Below are 20851 nucleotides of genomic sequence, written 5' to 3' on the forward strand. Positions count from 1 at the left end.
CCTTACACTAACAAGGTTACTCTTTACCCATATATTTGCCCTATCCCAGTTTGGTTTTACTCTAAAAACGTTTCTTACTACAACAATAAATGGACCACTGCAGGCCATCCTTCAGAGCAATACACTTCTCTCACCAGGCTTCCACTTCCTAGTAATGCGTACTACTTCAGCTGATCTGGCTTCGATTTCCCAGCTACTGCTCCCTGTAATGAAGCTGTCCTCTTGTCGCCATCCCTACACTTGTACTTTCCCTGATGCTACTCTGACTACGAGTGTTACCAGTCCTGCTCTCTTCTTCACCACTTTAGTAAACAGGGGATAACAGTAAACAGCTAACATTTCCATTAACAGAAATCAACATATTTAAAAATATATTTAAAAATTATCTCACTTTCAGTCACTAATCAGGACATGCTTTAATATATTTTCACATCAGTGACTTGAAAAGGAGAGGACAGCACACAAATTGAGGCTTACTGCAGTGACAAGAGGGGGATACGGGCACTCAGGAAATTTGCATGGAGTTCCTAAAACACGTCCTTGCAACCGAAGCAAAAGAGCATATCCCTGTCTATCCCCGCTCCCCCACGTCACCCTCTTTTGTTGGGAAAACTAAATCAAATTTGGTGAGAAAACTGTGATTCAGCTTGGCAGATGAAAGCCTTGTTAACTTACTTAATGCTAAATCTTTCTGTTCCCTATTAGTTACATGCTAAAGCTATTTGCCTGGGTAACTTCAAGAGTGAAGACCACCTGTAGGCTGCAAGACCACTTGGATTTAACACTCAAAAATCCATCAAACACTCGGAAGATCCTGCAGCCAGGATCTGCATAACTACTTCCAAAGAGAGGAGGGAGGAATACTAATTACATGGGCACGCAGATGAATTTCCAAGGTTATGATTCACTTCCCTGTGGTTGTCTTTATATTAAGCTGTTAACACACAAATTGCCTCATGCCCCAAACTCACCATCCAGCTTTTTCAGCTTGGGTACCCGTTTGGTTGCTTCTTCAATCCAATTGTTCTTCTGATCAGAGGCGTATTTCTCTTGCAGTGGATTGCCTACAAACACCAGATCCTCTAGTAATGGCAGCTCTGCCAGTCTCACAAACTCTGCTGCAACCACAAAGGTAAGAACACCAACCAGATTGTGGAACACGGAAAGTACATCTGCACCACACACTCCTTTCAAACGCAGTGCAAACATAAATGGCATGGGATACAACAGGATAGGGATTGCTTGGGCTTGAACTGGTATCAAGTTAAAGACAGGTATGCGTTTTAAAAGAAGCCTGAGAAAGATGATTCAAAGAACAAACTCCAATAAGGCTCAGAAGTTAAATTCAATATTCTAATTATTTTTACTCTCTTGCATGAGTGGCTATTTAGGGATTCTGCACGTCTGCAGGCTTATCAGTGAGACTTACAGCCCTGTAACACACAGAACTACTTTTTACTTGGTGACTTAACTCATGCATTCACCATACTACAAGAGAAGTTACAGAACAGAGAGGCATGGCTTACCCCAGTCTTTCACCAAATTATTTGACATATAAAGAACCTTCAGCTTCTTCATTACACGGATACCCCTCAGTTTCTCAATGAAGTTATATGAGATCCACAGCTCCTCTAAAGTATCTGCAACTGCCTCCTGGAAAATGACAGGACTACTCAGGTAAGCAAAAGTACAGCTTCCTTATTCTTCAGATTCTCTCTTCACCCCCTTGTGGGTCACATCGCGTGAGAAAATACTGAGGTATATTGATCCTCATTTCTTTTTAAGCAGGTCCCTAATTATACATGGCAAATACTCACAGAAATTAAGAGGAAAGGATCTGAAATGTATTTAGGAGGACAGAAACCACAATATTAGAATAAGACAAGGAATAGCTGGCTGGAGTAGTTGTTCTTAAGGCATAGGGGCAGAGGAGACAAATTTGGCTGCTTGTGCACTGCAAGTATACATAAAAGTGAATGCAATTCAACAACTACTTTAGAAGGCATTTTATACAATAGGAGGGAATGACTCATTTCAGGTGCACGTATGTTTGTACTTGTTGGCCAGAAGGTGCTTTCATAATTCTCTCAAAATAGAGGGTTTGTAAACCAGCCATTACACACTGACTGCATTTCACACTTAAGAGATGTGGCATCCCTGAAGGTGGGAATAGCTTTGAAGAGAAACATTCTGGAGAAACACACAGTATCTCTTGAGGAAGAGAAGAATTTCTATATTCATTAAAAAAAAAAAGTGACTGAAAAAAAGTTCTGCCCTTAATTCAAACGTAACAACACTGACCCCATTTTTTCCTCAACAAATTTTCCCCCGCCTAGCAGACTTGGTCCTGCCACCACCTTCTCCCCTGAAGCCATACTGCTCCAGGTGGTAGTTAACAGAAAAAGAACAGACTTTCATGAAATGTGCGTTCATAGGACTGCCAGTATTTGTAGTAAAGAAGCATAGCCTAAGTATCTTCAGGTAGAAAATTCCTCGTACAAAAAGTCTGCAGGATTTATTTTCATGCAAAGCCAGTAGAAGTTAAAGGGCTTTACAGACAGCAGTTTTCAGATAAAAGTTCTGCTCATCTTTGTCAAAGACAACAAAATCTCTCTCTGAAATCCTTTTATGTAGTAAAACAGCCCTGAAGAATCTCACAATGTGAAGAGTGCTTAAACGAAAAAAATAGAAGGACTGTCTGAAAATTCAGAAGCAATGTGTAAGAGGGTGAACAGATCGTAGTGAAAGGAGAAAATAAATGGTTAGGCAATAATGTAAATTCAGCAAAGACTTTTATGAACATAGGGCAATTATCCCACATTCTAGACAGCACTCCACTTTGTTAGCAAAGAATTGATACTAAGAAGTGCATACCAATCCATTCAAGTTCTTTATGTTATTTCTTCCCAAAGACAAAATCCTCAAATTTTCTGTAATAGATAAAAGAAAGTTTCTTGTTAATATATGGGGGGGGGGGGGGGGGGGGGGGGGGTGGTGTTCAATATAAGAATATGCTGTAAGTCACGTAAAACACCATATTCTAGTTACAAGCAAGCTGCACTCTGAACAGACTTTATTAAGAAAAGAATGACTTCACAGAAACAAAACCTCCTGACCTACACAGATCATCAGGAATGAAGGCAGTGAACAGCTCAGAAACATGCCCATGAATGCCAAGCCGCTCATGTGTAGGTTACCTAGTTGAAATTCAGTCCAGATAAATATTGAATTAGAAATATTATTTCACCTTGCACCTGAACTCTAACTGCTAACTTGCTAATTTTGACCTTACATAGTTCATACCCCTTCTTTTCCAGGCAAAAGTTGCTCCCATCTTATCTTAAGGCAGCAGATTGGATTTCTATAATGGCGTCAGCATATAAAGCTGCCTTTCAGAAATCTGATGAGAGTAATTGAAACTTAGTCCAGCACCCAGACAAAACGCCTTTCCAAGTGAGCTGTTCTTCATGGGGTTTAGTGTAATACGAGTGTAACACAAAGCTATCACAAAACAGCAGTCTCTTTGCATGACTGATTTTCATTTTTCACACAAGCTTTCTTGCAGGTGTAAATAAGCAAACTGAGTTGCAGCATGCAGTTGCGTTAACTTTGGATCTATACCACTCATGAATGCTTTAATGCTTCTTCTTAACTGCATTAAGGATTAAATACCTAATGATCTTGTTTCACTCTTTTATGTGTAATCATCAAAAATACAAGGTACAACAATTAATGGCAAAACCAGTGAAAATTCCAGCCAAGTAGCAACAGATACTCCACAGACTGCACATGTAGTGGCTAGAGATTGCTACAGATGAGGATTCAAGAATCATAATCAGTAAATCTGAAGTCTACTGCTGCTGCTGTTCTCCAGATTATCCCTAAGGATCCTCATCCACAGGGGAGAAGTGCTGGGAGATGTCCTTTTGGTCTAGCCAGCTAGTGTCTCCGTAACTCACTGCCCTGGTTCTGGCTGGAATAGAGTTCGTTTTCTTCTTAAAATCTGGTGCAGCGCTGTGTTTTGGATTTGGTGTGAGAGTAATGTTGACAACAGATGTTTTCAGTTGTCACTAAGTAATGTTTATACTGAGTCAAGGACCTTTCAGTTTCTTAGGCCCTGCCAGCCAGAGGGCTGGAGGGGCACAAGAAATTGGTAGAGACCACAGCCAGGACAGCTGACCCGAACGAGCCAAAGGGATATTCCATACCATAGAACGTCATGCTCAGTATGTAAACTGGAGGGGGGGGTGAGGTGGGATGCCTGGGGCCTGCTGATCACTGCTTGGGGACTGGCTGGCCATCAGTCAGTAGCTGGTAAGCCTTCCCTTTGGATTTCATTCCTCTCCCCATCTCTGTCCTTCTCATGATAATCATTATTATTGGTTTTATTTTATTTCAATTATTAAATTGCTCTTATCTCAACCTTCGAGTTCTACATCCCTTCCCAATCATCCTCCCCATCCCACTGCAGTGGGGTGGGGTATAAGCGAGCGGCTGCGTGGTACTTACTTGCCACCTGGGGTTAAACCATGACACTCGCATTTATAAATTATAAGTTTCCACTAACTTTTGAAATTTTTAAGAAATGAAAGGATGCTTACAAATACAAAAATGACAGTTGCTTAAAAAGCCGTGCCTTAAAATTGTTTCTAACTGCTGTTACTGCTTTTTGTTACTCTTGTTCTGAGATATTCTGTATTTTAAAGGAATAGATCTCCCCCATGGAACATTTACACTCTCTAAACCACAAAACTGACACTTGTTGCTGTCATCTAAGACATCTTCCTCACATTTACAGATACAGGGGTGTGATCTTTTACACAAAATAATCTACTCGCCATAACTGCAGTAGCAGGTATATAAATTAACAGTAATCTTTTCAGTCTGAAGAGAGTGTAGATGCTTAAAAAGATTTCTCAGCTTCCTCTCCGCAATAAGCAAAAGCGAGTATCTAATAATTAGTGGCTTGGTTTTCATAGCTGTAAGCACTGCTTTCTTTCTCTTTCTCAGAAGCCAACAGAGACAATGAGTTCCTCATATTCTGTACCTTTAAGAGGCAGAGCACATAGTTCCAGTTTGTCTGGCTTTAGGATCATATACTTGGTATAGACTGGATGTTTTGATTTTACATTTTATTAATATAAATATGTAAGATGCTTTAAAAGCTTTTAATGTTTTGTCCCACTAAAAAAAGCCATTGTTTAGCTTTTATATATAACTGCCTAATTATTTCCATTTGAGTAACTTTACCATGAGCAAAAAATACTACAGTAGTTTGGAAAGACTACCAGAATATTTTTTCCCTGATTATGATATGCAAATTTATTGAAGTCTGAGCATATTATGAAAACAAATTAATTTATCAAGCTCCTTGACAGCCACATTGGTGTGTAGCTGGAGAGGATGGGATTCCAGGTTCCTTGTCTGTCCACCCGGCAATTTAATGGGGACAGAAAAGTGTGGAAGCTCCAGCCCAAAACCTGCAGCTCTTTGCCAGCCTCATGCCACAGATTTAAATTATTGAGGACAGACCAGTAAGAATTCTGTCCCAAAGTCAGTAACCCAATGAGTTTCAAGGTTTATAGACAGCTGCCCAAAAAATAAAAGTTCAGTTCCATTTCTAGATAAATGGCACACCTCTTGTAAGTACAAACAAAACCGAACCAAGTATTTCTAATCCTCTGCAAAATGGAATGACATTTTTCCGCCCAGGTCTACAACACCCCAACCTCACTCCAACCAATACCACAATTACAGAGTTCTTGAACTGCAGACTATCTCCATCATGAGTGTGAAAATTGGTCAATAAATTACTCCAGAACTGATTAGGTGTTGAATACCACAACTAGGCCCACTGGAGTGTTCATAGCTGCCTTTTCGATGGATTTTGGGTTGTTTTTTTTTTTTCTTTTGTTAAACTTGCAGAGTGAGACAACTGCCAAGGCTAATGCAGGGATACATTTTAATGCACTTTAATATCCCAGTACGACTAATAATTTTAAAGGTCACTTGTTATTTTCTAAGAGGAAGGAATTTAAAAGGGTAATAATAGGTGTAAAGCTGAACACATATAATGCATTATGGTATACATCCTATCCAAACAACTAGAAAACAAACATAATTGATCACTGGCTTGTCACTTACTTAGGCTGTTCAAGTTGGCGATTCTTTCAATGCAGTTTGTAGACAGCGATAGTTTCCTTTAAAAGCAAGAATAATCAATTCACAGTATACAGGGGATCACTGTATCAAAAGAGTTCCACATCCAAATACCATTGCGTTAGAAATAGTTGTCTGTTCTTCTCTCATTAGGATGGCAAACTAAATGGATGTGTAAACAGACTCAAAATATCCTCAAATCATCAATGCTGTAACTTTACATACCTTCCCAGAAGCTAGGTAACATGTAAGTAACATGACATACTGGTTTATCTTTTTATGCCTAAAACTTTTTCAAATGCATGGACGTTTATTTTTGAAATGTCTCTAATCTCTTTCTGGAAATCCTGCTTAAGTCTCTCTCTCTTTTTTTTTTTTTTTCCCCATAAATTTTAGAATGGATCATAAATGTGCCATTTAGCTGATAAACTCCAAACATGGACCTGTAATTATATAGTGATAAAGAGTATAAATTTTTTTCTGTTGGGGACAAATATAAATACAGAATTTATCCTGAGACCTTATCAGTTAAGTGACAGGGATCTTTGAATTAAAAAGAGGAACTGTGTGTGGAAAGAGAAGCTCAGCTGACAAAAAAGAAGAGAAAGCCGCTGCTTTGAAGGCCACACTTAAACAGAGTAAATACATATTTTCACAGGGGACAGCAGAAACACTGAATATTAATACAAAGAGAAGAGACTATTTGGTTTCCAGATAGTTTTTAACTGAACTTACTCGCAGTTAACAAGTGTGGAGAGAGATTCATCCATCCTCTCTACAGGAGGAATCTGACCATACAGTTTCACCTCCTTTGCCTCTGAAGCCTTCTGGCCATTTTTTTCTTCCTAAAGAAAAGAGAAGGTGAAGAACATGCTCACTGCTACATGCAGTTACTAAAAATTACTATACTAAAAACGTACTATAAAAGTAATTACTATAGAAGTAATTCCAATATACTACTAAAACATATTACTGAACAGAGAAAGCATTTTGAATGCTGTTTATCAAGATTCCTGCTGGCACAGCATAAAGAGGGGAAGGCTAGCTTATTTTCAAGATATCAAATGGATTTATACATTACATATGATTTTTTTAAAAGTTGTGTTACACTTGAGCAATTTAATTAAGGGGCCCTCTGCTGTAAAGTAATGGAGAATAGACAGAGGTTTAAAATTCTGAATAAAGGTACTGCCATGGAGACTGACATACAGGAGCCTCAGCTAGGGCCAACCTGTAGCAGAAGCAGATTCTTAAAAGCTCTGACAAAAAAAAAAAATCACCTTCCCACTTGACCCAGAAAACTCAGAACTCAAGTCTAACTCACAACATAAACTGAACACACGCGAGTGTGTTTTGGGGGAGAACCTCAACAGATTCACAGAGTTAAGAATATAAAAAAATAAATCTCATTAGCCATTAAAAAAGAGTGGGGAAAGATTTCACCGCATTTAGAGAGTACAGCAAAAGACACATTTCCTACTTATGACCCAGGCTGGTAATTTTCTAGGTTACTTCATAAAGCTCAGAGCTTTAGAAAAACATCCACAACTTCAGCATTTGGGTTTAATATTTACATTAAAAAATATGATCTATTAAATCTTTTAAAATTCTGAAACAATGGTAATTATTGACTAAACACTTGGCACAAGTATCTGTACTGCCACCGGTTTTGACAGCTACTTCACCAACAGCACAAAGGGAGCACTTGTCAGTTCTCTCAGCGTTCAGTGGGAGTACTGGAGGTCCATTAACAAAGGAGAAATATACTTGGCGCTTTCAAAACAAGGACTCTTGTTTTCTCCCCCGTTTTTATGCAGCTACTGGAAAGTGAGATAGCTGAGGTCTGGCCTGGTTTATATGGCTACTTTGTAATGAAATTAATTGCATCCCAGAAGTCATTAAGAACACCACAGCACAAGACCCAGTTTTGATAACATCATTTTCTCTTATGTACCCAAAATACTTCAGGCAACTTAATCTAATTTAAAAAAAAAGCATGTTGCTTTGTGCATATACTTATATTTCAGTTTCTGTCCAAATACAGTGTGATAATATTTTTATTCATACTTAGTGATTTAGAAAATAAGCATGTCAGATGTTTTGCTAAATACCGTGAATGTGTTCAAACTAAGTCACTATATAAATGTGAAACTTTAATTTTATTTTCCAAGAACAAAACTATATATATATTCGCATTTATACTCAGTTTATAATCTATCAGTTCATACCACCAAATAAAAATACATTTTTTCTTAAACACATGAAAGGGAGAGGCCTTTCAGCACAGACTGTGGCCAGCAGTGAGCGCTTTCGGGAAGAAAAGTCATCCCAATTGCTGTGCACTTCTGGAAGAAAGGTCAGCTGAACAACCACAATAAGCCACAGAGAAACCACAGGTAGAAGAGACACTTTTTTAAGAACAGGTTAAGTGTTTGCTAAATTAAAGTTGCTTTAACTAATGTCACCCTGACTGTAGGGCACAGGTAAACCCTTATGCCAAAGGGAAGAAAAACATCCAGAATGCAACACCACTCTGGATCCAATTTTACAAGTAGCAAAAGGAAGATTTAGACCCACCCCCAATAACATGAACAGAAAAGCAAATTCAGCGCCTCATGTCTAACATTAATGGAAACTCACTGACACAGGTCTATTATCTCTAAGACACATGTGACAGGAGCAAATGGAAAATAAATTTTTAATAGGAAACATGGAGTTGAGGTTTTGGAGGGCTGAAAGATTGAGGGAGCAAAAGCAAAATTTTTTAACATTCAGTTCACATCTCTGGCACTGCCAATGTCCGCAAGTTATTGCATTCTAGTTCTTATTGGGAGAGCAGGAGTGAGGTTTGTGGGATATACCAACATAACTGAAAAGAAACTGAAACACTGAAGGTACTAAACAATGATAAAATTCAAAAAGGAAGTAGTCTTCAATTACAGACCAGTACCTCGAGCTGATGGTACAGATCTTCTGGCTTTTAACTGTACACGCCCACACTGCCTCACATCCAGATTTTCTAGAGACCAAAACATCTATAGACTCTTGCTCTAGCAGCTAGCCAGAATTAGCAGGAGAGTGCGTGTATACTAAATAGCACATCTGGGCCCTAATCTAAAGTTCACTGAGACTGGGGAAAGATTCTCACTGGTTTTACTGGAGTGTGAACCTGACCCCACAGCATCCTATATGATCATTTGAAATTACGCCCACATCCTTGCCAACAAACAGCTTTCTAGAAGGCTCCAAGACCAGGTCAGGCACCACCCTAAATGACTGCCTGTATTAACACAGTACTTTGGGAAGAAAAATGAGCATGAAACTCATTCCAAGTTAAGCTTTGCACAATATGGGGCACAATATGTTAAAAGGCAACAGCAGAAGTTTCACCAACTTCAGTACAGTGAGAATTTCATACTTATTTATTCTGTGGGCAGGACTAAACTCAGGTGAAATGAACAGAGCATAATTAGAACATAAGACATCCCCAACTTTACATCTCTTCATAGCCTCAGGCCTTCCATCAGTGCATATTCAGCAGAACAAGGCAGGAGAGTAAAAGACTCATCTTTACCAGCCATATCAATTTAAAGAACACACAGAAAGTCCAACAGAATGTAACAATAATGATAATGATAATTTAACTTTGTGAAGCTTTTTATAGCACATGTTTCAAGCAAACATATTTCTTACAATGTTTGAAAAACAAATTCAGCTGAATACAGTCAAACACCATGCCATGGAGTACTGCAAAGCAGCTACATACTGTTCTAGTACTTACCCACTTGGCTAGAGCTTCTTTGATAGTTGTTGCTTTTGCCTAAAAATGAAAAAAATTTAAATGAGTACTCATTGCAAACTTGTAGTTGGCTTGTTCACTGCAAACCTATCTCTTCTCGCTTCTGTCTCCCTATCCTGCTTGTCTACACCCTTCTACCACTTTCCTATGTATTATCCTCCTCCAGCTGAGTCTAAGAACCTGGAACTCCTCAGTGTCCTGTAATTTTATTTTCTGGGGTACTCAGCAGCACTTTCAGAAGCAACAAAATGGGCTTCACGTGAGAGTATTACCTTCCTGATCTTACCTTCTGCCCTGTCTAGAGCATGGGTTTAGGATGTTGCTTGTTAGCTGTGATGGTGAAATTCAATTCAAAGACTTAAGAATTCTTGTTACTGCACTGAAAAATGTGGTCTAATGCTCTTAAAACTCCACACTTTCTATTATTGTGCATTAGCATTTTCCCGTCTGAAAGCAAGTCTGTGAGCAGACAGAATGATACAGCCTCTTAAGATTCACTGAGGAAAATAAGGTACGTCTTGCCAAAACTCAGGAGCAAGCTGGATTGTTTGTTTTTCTCCAATTGTTTCATGTTGAATCACATCATGCGATGTGAAAACATGTATTATTCTGTTAGGAAAAATCTGAGAGCTACTGTACATGGCTTTTTAAGGACTGACTTACTGACCAACTCTCTATTGTCATTGACTCCATCTTTTCTGCCCCACATCAGAGTCTTATCAAAACTCCACAATGATATCCAAAACAGTAGCATATAAAGAAACCAATATATCCTAAACATAAACACATTCCAAGATGTCTTTCGGATTAAAAAGGTTTCAGAGACCAATCTTTCACAAAAACTGATCAACAGCCTCCTTTCCACAAAAACAGGAGGACTCTGGCCATCTCTATTGCTCTATGTGTAGCACTATGACATGTGGATAGAAGCAGCCTTTTGGGCAATCAGATTTTAAAAGTTAAAACCAACAGACAACTTCCACCCAAAATCTTACAGGCAATCACGCTGGTCACAGAGCTTTAGGGTTGGATACTTTACTCTAGACCACTGGAAACTCTGGACTCAACGGTAAACGACAACAGTTGAGGCAGCTGCATGTAAATGAATGGCCACAGCCACTGAACACCCAGCAACAGTCTAAGACCCAGCAATACCAAGGAGTCTCAGCATACATGCACAGACATCAATATATACCTTGCTTTAGACATACATCACTTAGCATCCTCAGATGTTCCACCTGCTTCTGCTCACTGACGGGCGTTCATTTTAATCCTGCTATACCATGGGATAGCTAGCTCTAGGTCCCATTGTAGACGACCTGGCAAGCTTGTACTACAGCAGTATCTCCTTGGTGTCTGCTGCAGATAAACACCCATGTGACCTCCTCCTGCTCAGAAGATCACACCCCTAGTTCCCACTTCAACAGCCGCATGAAACCTAACTAACAGCTACCAGTGTGCCAGCTAAAACAGGCGGCTTCCAGTTAATCAGGTTTTTTGGCCAGAAACTTTGTTGCATTTTTCATAATTACGGTAAGCAATCATTACGGCATTCAGGTACGTGATCTTGATCACTCATGTTGAAGACAGAAATGGATTTATATGACCAATGCCTGCTTCTGTTCCAAACACATCCCTAAAACCAGACTGGACTTTAAAGCTAGGGATCCATGTGAGCACAAGGAGCAGCTTCTTCCCTGACCTCTGCTGACTTGTCTCTCCCATCATAATACCCAATTTGGTGGAAATAGGAAAATCAGCATAGTGGGTTGTCTGGAGAACACATATCATGGATATTGTTTTCCTTGAAGTACACTTTAAATTTCTGTGGATAAATCATAGCACCTTTGGCCAACCTCCCTCTGAGAAGCCTATTTTCAGAGTTCCTCTACCTCCACATTGAACAGTCTCCTACAGGTAGTTAGATTAAACAAAATCATACTGCTTAAAATGTTCATAACAGCAAGGGATCAACAGCTGAAACTGCCACCCTGAAGAGTCACCATCAACATGGCGGGAACAAGAACTGTAACACCTTAAGGGGAAAAAAACCCATCCCCGTGCATATAAAAGTTGTTACAGAAGAAGTATTCTTCCTCCCAAAGACATGGATATCAGACACAGAATATTTACAAAATTCAGACCCGCAAGAAAAAGCAGAACAGTGACACTTTGCCTTCATTTGCAAACATTTATTTACACGTTAAATAGAGCAAATGAGAACTGCACAGCAGCAGGTACCAAGCTAATCGCTGCAGTAACCGCAGATACCGCTGCCTCCAGCCCCTGTACCGCGTGTTTCAGACGACAGCACCCCCGCCGCCCGCTGCCGCCACCCCCCCGCCCGAAACTCCCTTCCCGGGCCGCGGCCGCAGGCGCCACGCCGAGCCCCGGGCCGCCTCCTGCCCGGGCTGCTGGGCACCGGCCCGGCCGGCGGAGCTCGGGCGGCGGCACCGGCCCCGCGCCGCCGCTCGCAGCACCGGGGCGGGGCGGCCCTGAGGGGACGCCGCGCACACGCGGCCCGGCACCTTCCACCTCGCCGCACCACGGGAGCGGCGCCAGCCGTCCCGTCCCGGAGCAGGCCCCAGCCGCCCCGTCCCGTCCCCCCCGCGGCCGCGGCCGCCAGGTCCCGGGGACGCCCCGGCTGAGGGTCTCCCCAAACCGCGGGCGTCCCCAGCTGGCGCCACGCCGGCCGCCGCCCCCGCAGGCCCAGCGCCCTCCCCGCCCGGCGCCCGCGCCGGCACTGCAGGACCCACCATTGCCGTTGCTACCGTTAACGCTCCGGTTGCTATGGCACGGCCGCCTCCCGCGCATGCGCAGCGCCACCAACACGTCGCGGCAGGGGGGCCGAGCACGAAGGCAGCCGCACCTGGCGGTCATAGAGATGCGCGCCCACAGGGCAAGCCCCATCCCGGAAGTCACGTAGGGGGCGCTCCGCGGCGCATTGTGGGACGTGGCGCAGGGGTGGGGGCGCGGTCCCCCCGCCAGGCGCTCCCTGGTGGCGGCCGCCTCCCGCCCGCGCTCCTGACGGTGAAAAACGAGCCGCCCGCCTCCCCAGCTTTATCAAACGCCTTTTATTGACACCAGTCGGTGAAAAAAAGTTACAGCAACGTGCAGATGACAAACGGCGCCGGCACCCAGCGCTGCGGCCGCCGGGGCGGGAAGGGCCCGGTGAGGCACCCCGGGGCGCCCCCTCAGAGCTCCGCGGGCTGCGCGGTCCCCTCGGGTTGGGAACCGCAGCGTCGGCTGTGCCTCAGGCCCAAGCCTGCCCCAGGTGCAGCAAGAGAAGCCAATCCCACCACCCAAGCAACTGTCTCACTGGAATGCTATGGCAGTTTTGCCAGGTAAGGAATGCAGAACGATAGGAATGATGTCGCTTGAACTAAGGCCATCATCAGGCACTCAGTTCACTGTATACTTCAGAAAATAGCTACGTTGTCTGTGATCTGTCTTTGGTCTCCAAGTACCATTATAAATACGCAGAATACTAGTGCAAAAGTTGGCTGCTCTCTTACAGACCCTTCTGTGAATTATTTTGTCCAGGAATACCCTGACCTGTCCACAAAAGGATCTTCACAGTAAAATCACTTTTTCTTTATTTTTTCTCCTTTCTTTGTTTAAAAAATGCCATTCAGCTTTCCAAACAAATGAACTATTCAGAAACAAAACCATAACATCAAACAGACAGGCTTGCTTTTTAATGAAGTGGTTTACTTCTCTTTCAATTTGCATATATCTGACGACATACAACAATGAATTATTCTGAAGGCTTGTGCTTTAGAAATTGTCTGAGGACTTTTAAACTACCTCATTTTTGTTTTACTTACAACTCAGCACCTACTTCCTGAACCTCCACCTTGCACTCTTGCATGGCAGTCGATATGCCGAGGTAGGACTGCAGTGTGGAGACACAGCTATCAGTACTGGGAGGGTAACAAAAAGGGTTAGGGGAGGCACTGCTCTACCACAGTTACACAGCTCCAGCTACTGAAGATGCACACGACAAGGCAGACTGAACAAACGGAAGCCTTCAGATAACCCTTTCCTCTGCAATTGCAACTTGGAGTGAGTTTGGAAAAAAGGCAGTGTACTAAGCACGGGTGACACCAACATGTGCATCACAGCAGGCTGTGGTCCTGGACTTACGGGGCTGCTGGTTTTAGTGGAAGTTCAAGTACCAGATATGACTGCAAAAGCCTCTTCAACTAGTGAGGGAGTTTAGAGAGACTAGGCATAAAGACATTTTGAATGGAGTGAGCAAGATGGAGCTTCTCTGGTAAGGAGTGGATGGATAAATTGTTCAATTGGCAGTGATGGCATGTGAAGAACATGTGACTTCAATCAAATGATAAGGAGTAATAAGAGTTGCAGAAAGCTAATGAGACCTGAGCAGCAGCATAATGACAGTTAACTGGAGAGAAAAGATCCCTGAGAGCAATGCAAAACTGAGTAACATAAAGGAAGATTTTGTATCTTTCTGGGCAGCTCTCAAAACTGATCTGACAAAACGACCTTGGAAGGAGAAACTGTATTGATGGAGGGCCTTTTTAAACAGGCCTTCAGCACTGGCACCACTCCAGCAAGACCTCAAGAGATCAGCTCATTTGGGAAGAAGTTTCTTTCTACCTAGATGGCAGGCAAAAATAAGGCACTAGCCAAAAGTTAATTAGGATTACAAAAACCCACCACAATCTCAGGCAGTCATGGAAAAGATACCCTAGGTTGGTTTAGTTTTGGTGGGGGTTTTTAGGTTTTGAATTGGGGGGGGGGGGGGGGGGGGGGGGAGAGGAACTGGGAGGTTGCTGGGTTTGTTTTGGGTTTTTTGTTTGTTTGTTTGGGTTTTTTTAAGTATTACAATTCTAACTTAATCATTGCCATAAGGTGACAGCTTTTTACAGTCAGTCTTAATCTCCTCCTGGCTAGGTTTTCTGTCTCTCAAGTGTGCTTCTTTCCTAAGAACAGCTGTCAGCATCCACTGACATCATTACTGAAGAGTTCCGCAAGTAATTAATCCCTAACTTAACAGTAGGTGTTATTAGTTTAAAACAAGCAACTAAGAGAGAAGTAAGACTTGCACATTGCATAACTGCATTTAACCATTCTTTAACCTATCCAACAGAATTTTATACCACCGAGTGCCAAATGCCAATCTTAAGACATTATAGGAATAGATGATTACATTCTTAATACAAGACAGTGCTAGTGCTGCCACTTTCCCTGGATGACAGGAAAATTATTCTTAATTTTCCCACTCTACAGGTATTTTTTTGTTGGAAACAGACTGTGTCACCAGAAGACCACTACCTAAGGTCAAGGTATATAAGCCTCATAACAAATGGATATTGTCGGCTTCAAGTAAATAGAAAACATTTCCAAAGTGCTTATGGCTGTAAATCAGCATTCTGGGCTAAGGTAACTTAAGACCCAAAGCCAGAATCATTCATTGTTCTGTTGTCAAAATTTATCATCCATGAGTTGCCATCATTCCCCAGGTGCGATGCAGTCTGCCATTGCTGAGGGTGCAGCTAACTATTAAATTCTCGAAGTCGGAAATACTGCAAGTGAGAAAGTACCTACTACTCTCTTCAGATACTTGTTTCTTGATACCATCACCAACTCAGGCTGCCAAATTTGTGCTATAATGCAGCCTACTTATTGTTCCACTTCTCTGTGTACCTAGCTAAAATAACTTAGGCCAGTCCAATTAAATCACTTTCCTTTTGGATTTATGCTTGTAGCTAAGTAGTCATTTGGCTATTCCATATTTCAAAGCTTTTCTCAGTCAGTCCCTCCAATTCACTGGTCATTTTGGTGGCTCAAGCTCAGTCCTCTGCAGCTCTGCAACAGCTTGCAGGTACTTAAACGTTCATCCCAAATGCAAGTGTAAAAACTCCTGAATCTTTCCCCAGGAGTGTTCCTGTGCATGGGAATGTGCTTTGCTCTCTCCACCCCCCAGGACAGGCACCCCCAGAACACGATCCATAGCTACTTGACAAAATGGAGTAGAAGGAGGATCAATTCGGTGACCTGCTCCTGGGTAACTCAGGAGTTCAAAGTTTTCTTTCCCATGCTGGCGTAGACGCCCAATTGCCAGCTCAGCATATAAGGAGCTCTTCCACACACGATCATCTTCCCCTACCACTAAGAGAAAGTGACCTTCTGCTTTTTCAATGGGGATTGTGCAAGGAGAATTAGCAGGATTTGTTGGGTCATCCAGAGCTTCAAAAATGTCAAATACACCAGCGTCTGAAACACTGACCTTACTCATATCAAAACGCAGCCCAGGCAGAGTCATCTCACCATAATGGAGGTCTGCAACTGTGTTTGAACTACAGCCGGAGATACAGACAGCAGCCACTACTTCTGGCAGGAAAGTGATCATGGAGAGTGCTAATTCTGCCCCTTTCCCAGTCCCAATCACTCCAACTCCTGGGCCCTTCACCTTCAGATGAAATAGAGGGTGGGGAAGAGAGAAAGAAAGGAATAAAGGAAGTATGCATTATAATGGGATTAGCCATTAAATGCCTTTGGAGTTGTGTTATTAAAAAAAGTTAGGTTAATTATTGATGTGACCTGTTGGAAAGCTACAGCCTGGACCCAGGCTCCCCCCTCTGTTTAAGTGTCTTATTTTTCAGAGACACCATGAGCAGTCAAAGCCCACAAAAATAATACAAACAGGCACAAGATGCACCATCACTTGGATCTCACCTAGTCCCTGATGCTTATGTTGATGCAAATATTTTCTCTTTTTTCCCAAAATAGGTAGCAGAAATTCAAGCACAGTCTATTGCTATATACGTCTCAGGCAAATAAAGTATCCTCACAAGTAACATATGAAGGATTAGAAAAGTAGTACTTATACTTAGTCTTGTCCTTTTCTAGCCTGGAAGATAAAACTGAAAGCAACATCCCAAGTCATCACATTCATTCCTTTGCTGCTTATTAAGCAGTTTTGTATAATCCTCTCTTAAACTAATTGCTATCATTTTAAAAAACCTATCTTTATCACCACTGCTCCTGTTCAGAGGATATTCCAGCACTTCGCTGTTTGAATGATCAGGAATCTTGCAGTTTCCAGCATGAGTTTATTTAACAGACAACTTGTGCTAGAAGAAATTCACTCTTCGCAGTCATATGTGTAGCCACCTATGCAGGACCTACACTTTTTCCATTATTGGGCCTAAGCCTGCCCAGCAGAACCCAATACTAAAAAAAATAAATCACCACCACCACTTGGGCATGACTGTCGAATCCTCCCTCGTCCTGAGAGATGTCTCATTACACTCACCTTCGGGTGACGCTGTAGGAATCTAGCTGCCTCCTCAAAGTACTCAAGTTTGAATTCTTTCATGACCTTGGGCAGATCTTCAAAGTCAAAATACGGCAGAGAAAGAGCAGCAAAACCATGGGTAGCCAGAAGACTGGATCTAAATTCAATCAAACCTCCTTCATCGCCATACATGTCAATCACTCCTGGAAAGGGGCCATCCCCTGTATTAAAAAGAAGAGGTACAGAGGACAAGTTATCAAACAGGACACTAAAAACTATCTGGTGAAGAGTGATTAAGAAAATACAGAAGGCTTAAAACGTTTTCTCATTACTTTTCCATTTGCACAGCAGAGATTAGAGTGCTGTATCCCACTTTAGCTATTTCAAACTAAGAACAGGTCCTTACCTTACTGTAAAAATATGTGAATGGTTAAACTTGGTTTGTTTGGTTAATGGTCTTAATCTCCTGCCCTCAGAACAGTCATACTCTAAATCATCTGTTTTCCCACAAAGTCATACCTTAATTAGCAAAGTGCAAGCTCATTACTAATGAGGCAAGAGGGCTCAGCCTGTAAGTTACGCAAACTCTGAAGTGAGGTGTATTGAACAAAGCACAGCAGACACCCATTGCTAGATGAAATCAGGTGGACTTACAGGCTGTCTCAACATCAGCACTGTAACACCTGGCAGAAGAACTGCTACTGCAGATGTGAAGAGAGGGTAAAACTGAGAGCTGTATGGGTGTGGTTGTGTGCGTGACTGATATATAGATAACATGCATATACATGTGTACAGTCAGTCCCACAAAACTACAGAAACAATCAGCACCACAATTTTAAATGAGCATGGTTTTGCAGCCAAAGGTTGTGTTGTGGTATCACTGTATGCCATGCCAGCAGATCTTGGGTTAAAAGGCTAAGGATACAACCCCTTGGAACTATAAAGACCCCAGGCAGACAATGTCTTTTTTTTACTTTTTTTATTCCTGGCCACCTGATGTCACCACTGATGTACTCTGATCCAGCTTACTACAACTATCTCAGCAGAAAGTGCAAGAGCACATTAACTCTCTGATATTACCTTTATGCAATAAAGGAAAGACCTCTGGCATTTCAAGGTGCTTGAGAAAAGGAAGTTTTGGACAAGTCATGCTAGACAGTGGAAACCTCCCGCCATACAAGCATTAGGAAGTCAGAAAAGCACTGAACCTTGCTTTTGGGTTATTTTTCTTTCAGGTCTGCGAGAAGCTATGTCTGGATAAATTTATCATACCATGATCAACAGTAACTTTTAGTTAACAACAGTCAGTCTAGATAGCTAGAAGAAAAGTATTCATTTATCACCCCTACCTGGAAAGCTCTACACAGTCAGAAGGAATGTGCTTCTCTTTCAGGAAGACAACCTTTAACTTGCACAATGATCCTGGACTGTCTTCCCGAGTTGCCTACACATGCCCAAGTATACAGTTTCTGCATAGCTCACTAAAGAGCAGACTAAAATGGGCTAGACAACTTCACTACTGCTTAAAAACAAACAAAACCCCACACTAGTAACTCATGCCCAAATTGAGAAATCTCTTATATTAAAATTACAGCATAAACCCACTCATGTAATCTCACTTTCACTAAGAACAGTTCACGTTCAAGATTCCTGTCTTTATAACATTAATATTTTTCCATCCCTGAAGTGAAGAAAGGTATGGTAGTACTGCTGTAACTGCATCCTTCATTAAGAAGGATGCCAGTATCATTTCAGCAACGATTCCAGACTCTTCCACGCTACTACACCACCAGACTTTCTAAAGGGAAAAATGCAGTTCCATCTTGCCGATTTCTGGATTCCCACTGAGCTCAACAGAAATCCAGCTCTACCTCTAAGGCAGGATAGATCAAAACAACCACATCTTGGTGATGGAAAATCCAGCATGCTGACTAAACATTTGATCCAAAATTCAAAGTTCAGTCTCTGTTGTTGTTTTTTTCTTCAGTGGACTTTGGAGTCGTATCTAAATGGGTAAAAAGATTATTGGTTTGAAAATAATCCACTGAAAATACTTCAATCCCTAATAACTGTAGCAGTACTTAGAAGATTTGCTGAACCAAGTCATTATAAATTTAGAGGTAATACAGAGGGCAGTTCTAGTAGCACAACCCTCAGGCAAATACAAGTTTAGATCACATCTCAAGTGTACAAACACCATTATCAGTATAAGGTTTCGTTTTCCAACACCAGCAGTCCACCAGAATATCACACCTCATAAAGCACAGCCATCCCACAAGCAGAACAGGTAGAACTTGCTCAGAAATCTCTTGATTTTCTACCACAGAACAACTGAAATAACTCAGCTATTAACTCAGCTTCAGCCCTGGCGTAACAGAGCTGCAATACTCTAGTGTATTTTCTAGAATCTCTTCTGCTGTTCTGCTTACTGGCATGTGTTTCACACCGAAGAAAAAAGCCTTTTCGATTCAATTCTACTCTCAGTAAAGCCCTTGGGAGACAGCACAGCAGGCTCCCACGATGGAGCGTATCAGCTTTGCTGAACGTTACAGGTTCAGATAGTCCAGAGCAAACATCAAACCTGCCGAAAAACCGTACGCTGCGAGCAGCGACACGGCGAACTCCAGAGGCCCAGTTCGCATTTGGCTCGTGCCTGTCACAAGCGCCACCTGCCCGTGCCTGCCCGGTGAGGAGCGGGCGGCGGGGCCGCGTCCCCGCACGCCTTTGGGAGCGTCTCCCTAAGTTTTCAAGGCAAAAGGCACCGGCCGCCTGCCCGCAGGGCCGCGTTCCGACCGGTGGCGGGACGCGGGTCTCCCGGGTGATACCCTTCGGGTTTCTTTTAGGGGAGGCCGGAGAAGCTGGGGGTCCCCGGCCGGGCACTCACCCGGCGGCAGGAACAGGGAGCCCCTCACGCCTCCCTCCTTCAGCCGGATCCTCCGCACGCCGGGGACCGTGAACCACCTCTCCACGTCGGCCTTGGCCACCACCGGCCCGGGGATGGCGCCGGGCAGGCTGTGGCCCCGGTGGACCGACATCTCCACCTTCATCGGGGTGCCGGTGCTGCGGGGAACCAGCCGCTGGTACGGCCTCTCCATGCCGGCGGGGGCGAGGCTCCAGAAGAGCCCCATGGGCTCCACGCCAGTGTAGTCCCCGCCGTGCGAGGCGTCCGTGCTGAGGTGCAGCTCGCCGCGGCCGTCCGCCCGGTAGTGAGCACACGACTGGAAGAGGCAGCCGCGCTCATCGGCCGCCAGCGCCCGCAGGGTCACCGGCTGCCCCGGGCCCAGCCCCGTCACCCGCGTCTCCACCCGCTCGTCCGCCAGGCCGGCGGCGGGGGACACGGCCACGCTTACGGCCCGCCGCGGGGCGCGGAGCAGGGCCCGCGCCGGGGCCGAGGCGGCGGCCACCGCTCTCCACATGGCGGCGGCAGGTGGGCGAGAGCGGCGGCGCCAACCGCAGTAACGGCAGCGCGGCCGCCGCCCCTGCAGGCGGCCTCGCTCGAGTGCGGAGCCCGCGGACCCCCCGCCCCACGGCGCGATGGCGGCAGCAACTGCGGCGGCGCAGGGCCGGAGCGGGAAAGCCGCCCCCACCGGCGCCGTGCCCGCCCCCTCCCGCCCCCCAGCCTT

At 43.6% G+C, this 20851-nt stretch overlaps 1 protein-coding gene and 1 long non-coding RNA gene across 11 annotated transcripts in view; one reads left to right on the forward strand and one right to left on the reverse strand.

Moving 5' to 3' along the window:
* LOC102053300 (dynein axonemal light chain 1) overlaps positions 1-20851 on the reverse strand; it is a 30945-nt gene that overhangs the window by 6341 nt on the left and 3753 nt on the right. For 2 of the 10 annotated variants that reach the window (XM_014281484.3, XM_027808030.2), the window contains exons 1-9: positions 20113-20790; positions 17247-17449; positions 16218-16400; positions 9941-9979; positions 6895-7004; positions 6145-6200; positions 2875-2930; positions 1527-1653; positions 972-1118 (exon numbers count right to left, since the gene is read on the reverse strand). In XM_014281484.3, coding sequence (XP_014136959.3) covers positions 972-1118; positions 1527-1653; positions 2875-2930; positions 6145-6200; positions 6895-7004; positions 9941-9979; positions 16218-16400; positions 17247-17449; positions 20113-20644 — 1453 coding nt within the window. In that variant the 5' untranslated portion in view covers positions 20645-20790. Of the gene's footprint in view, positions 1-971; positions 1119-1526; positions 1654-2874; positions 2931-6144; positions 6201-6894; positions 7005-9939; positions 9980-12714; positions 16401-17246; positions 17450-20112; positions 20793-20851 lie in introns of those variants that run through there. The other 8 variants (XR_008733326.1, XM_055717174.1, XM_027808033.2 and 5 more) reach the window with 6 other exon arrangements.
* Positions 13172-19184, forward strand: LOC114016358 (uncharacterized). The gene is made up of 2 exons (XR_008733327.1): positions 13172-13302; positions 18464-19184. It is a non-coding gene; the product is annotated as an uncharacterized LOC114016358 (long non-coding RNA).

The sequence above is a fragment of the Falco cherrug genome, chromosome 7, assembly GCF_023634085.1.
Source record: "Falco cherrug isolate bFalChe1 chromosome 7, bFalChe1.pri, whole genome shotgun sequence".
Classification (NCBI taxonomy): Eukaryota; Metazoa; Chordata; class Aves; order Falconiformes; family Falconidae; genus Falco; species Falco cherrug.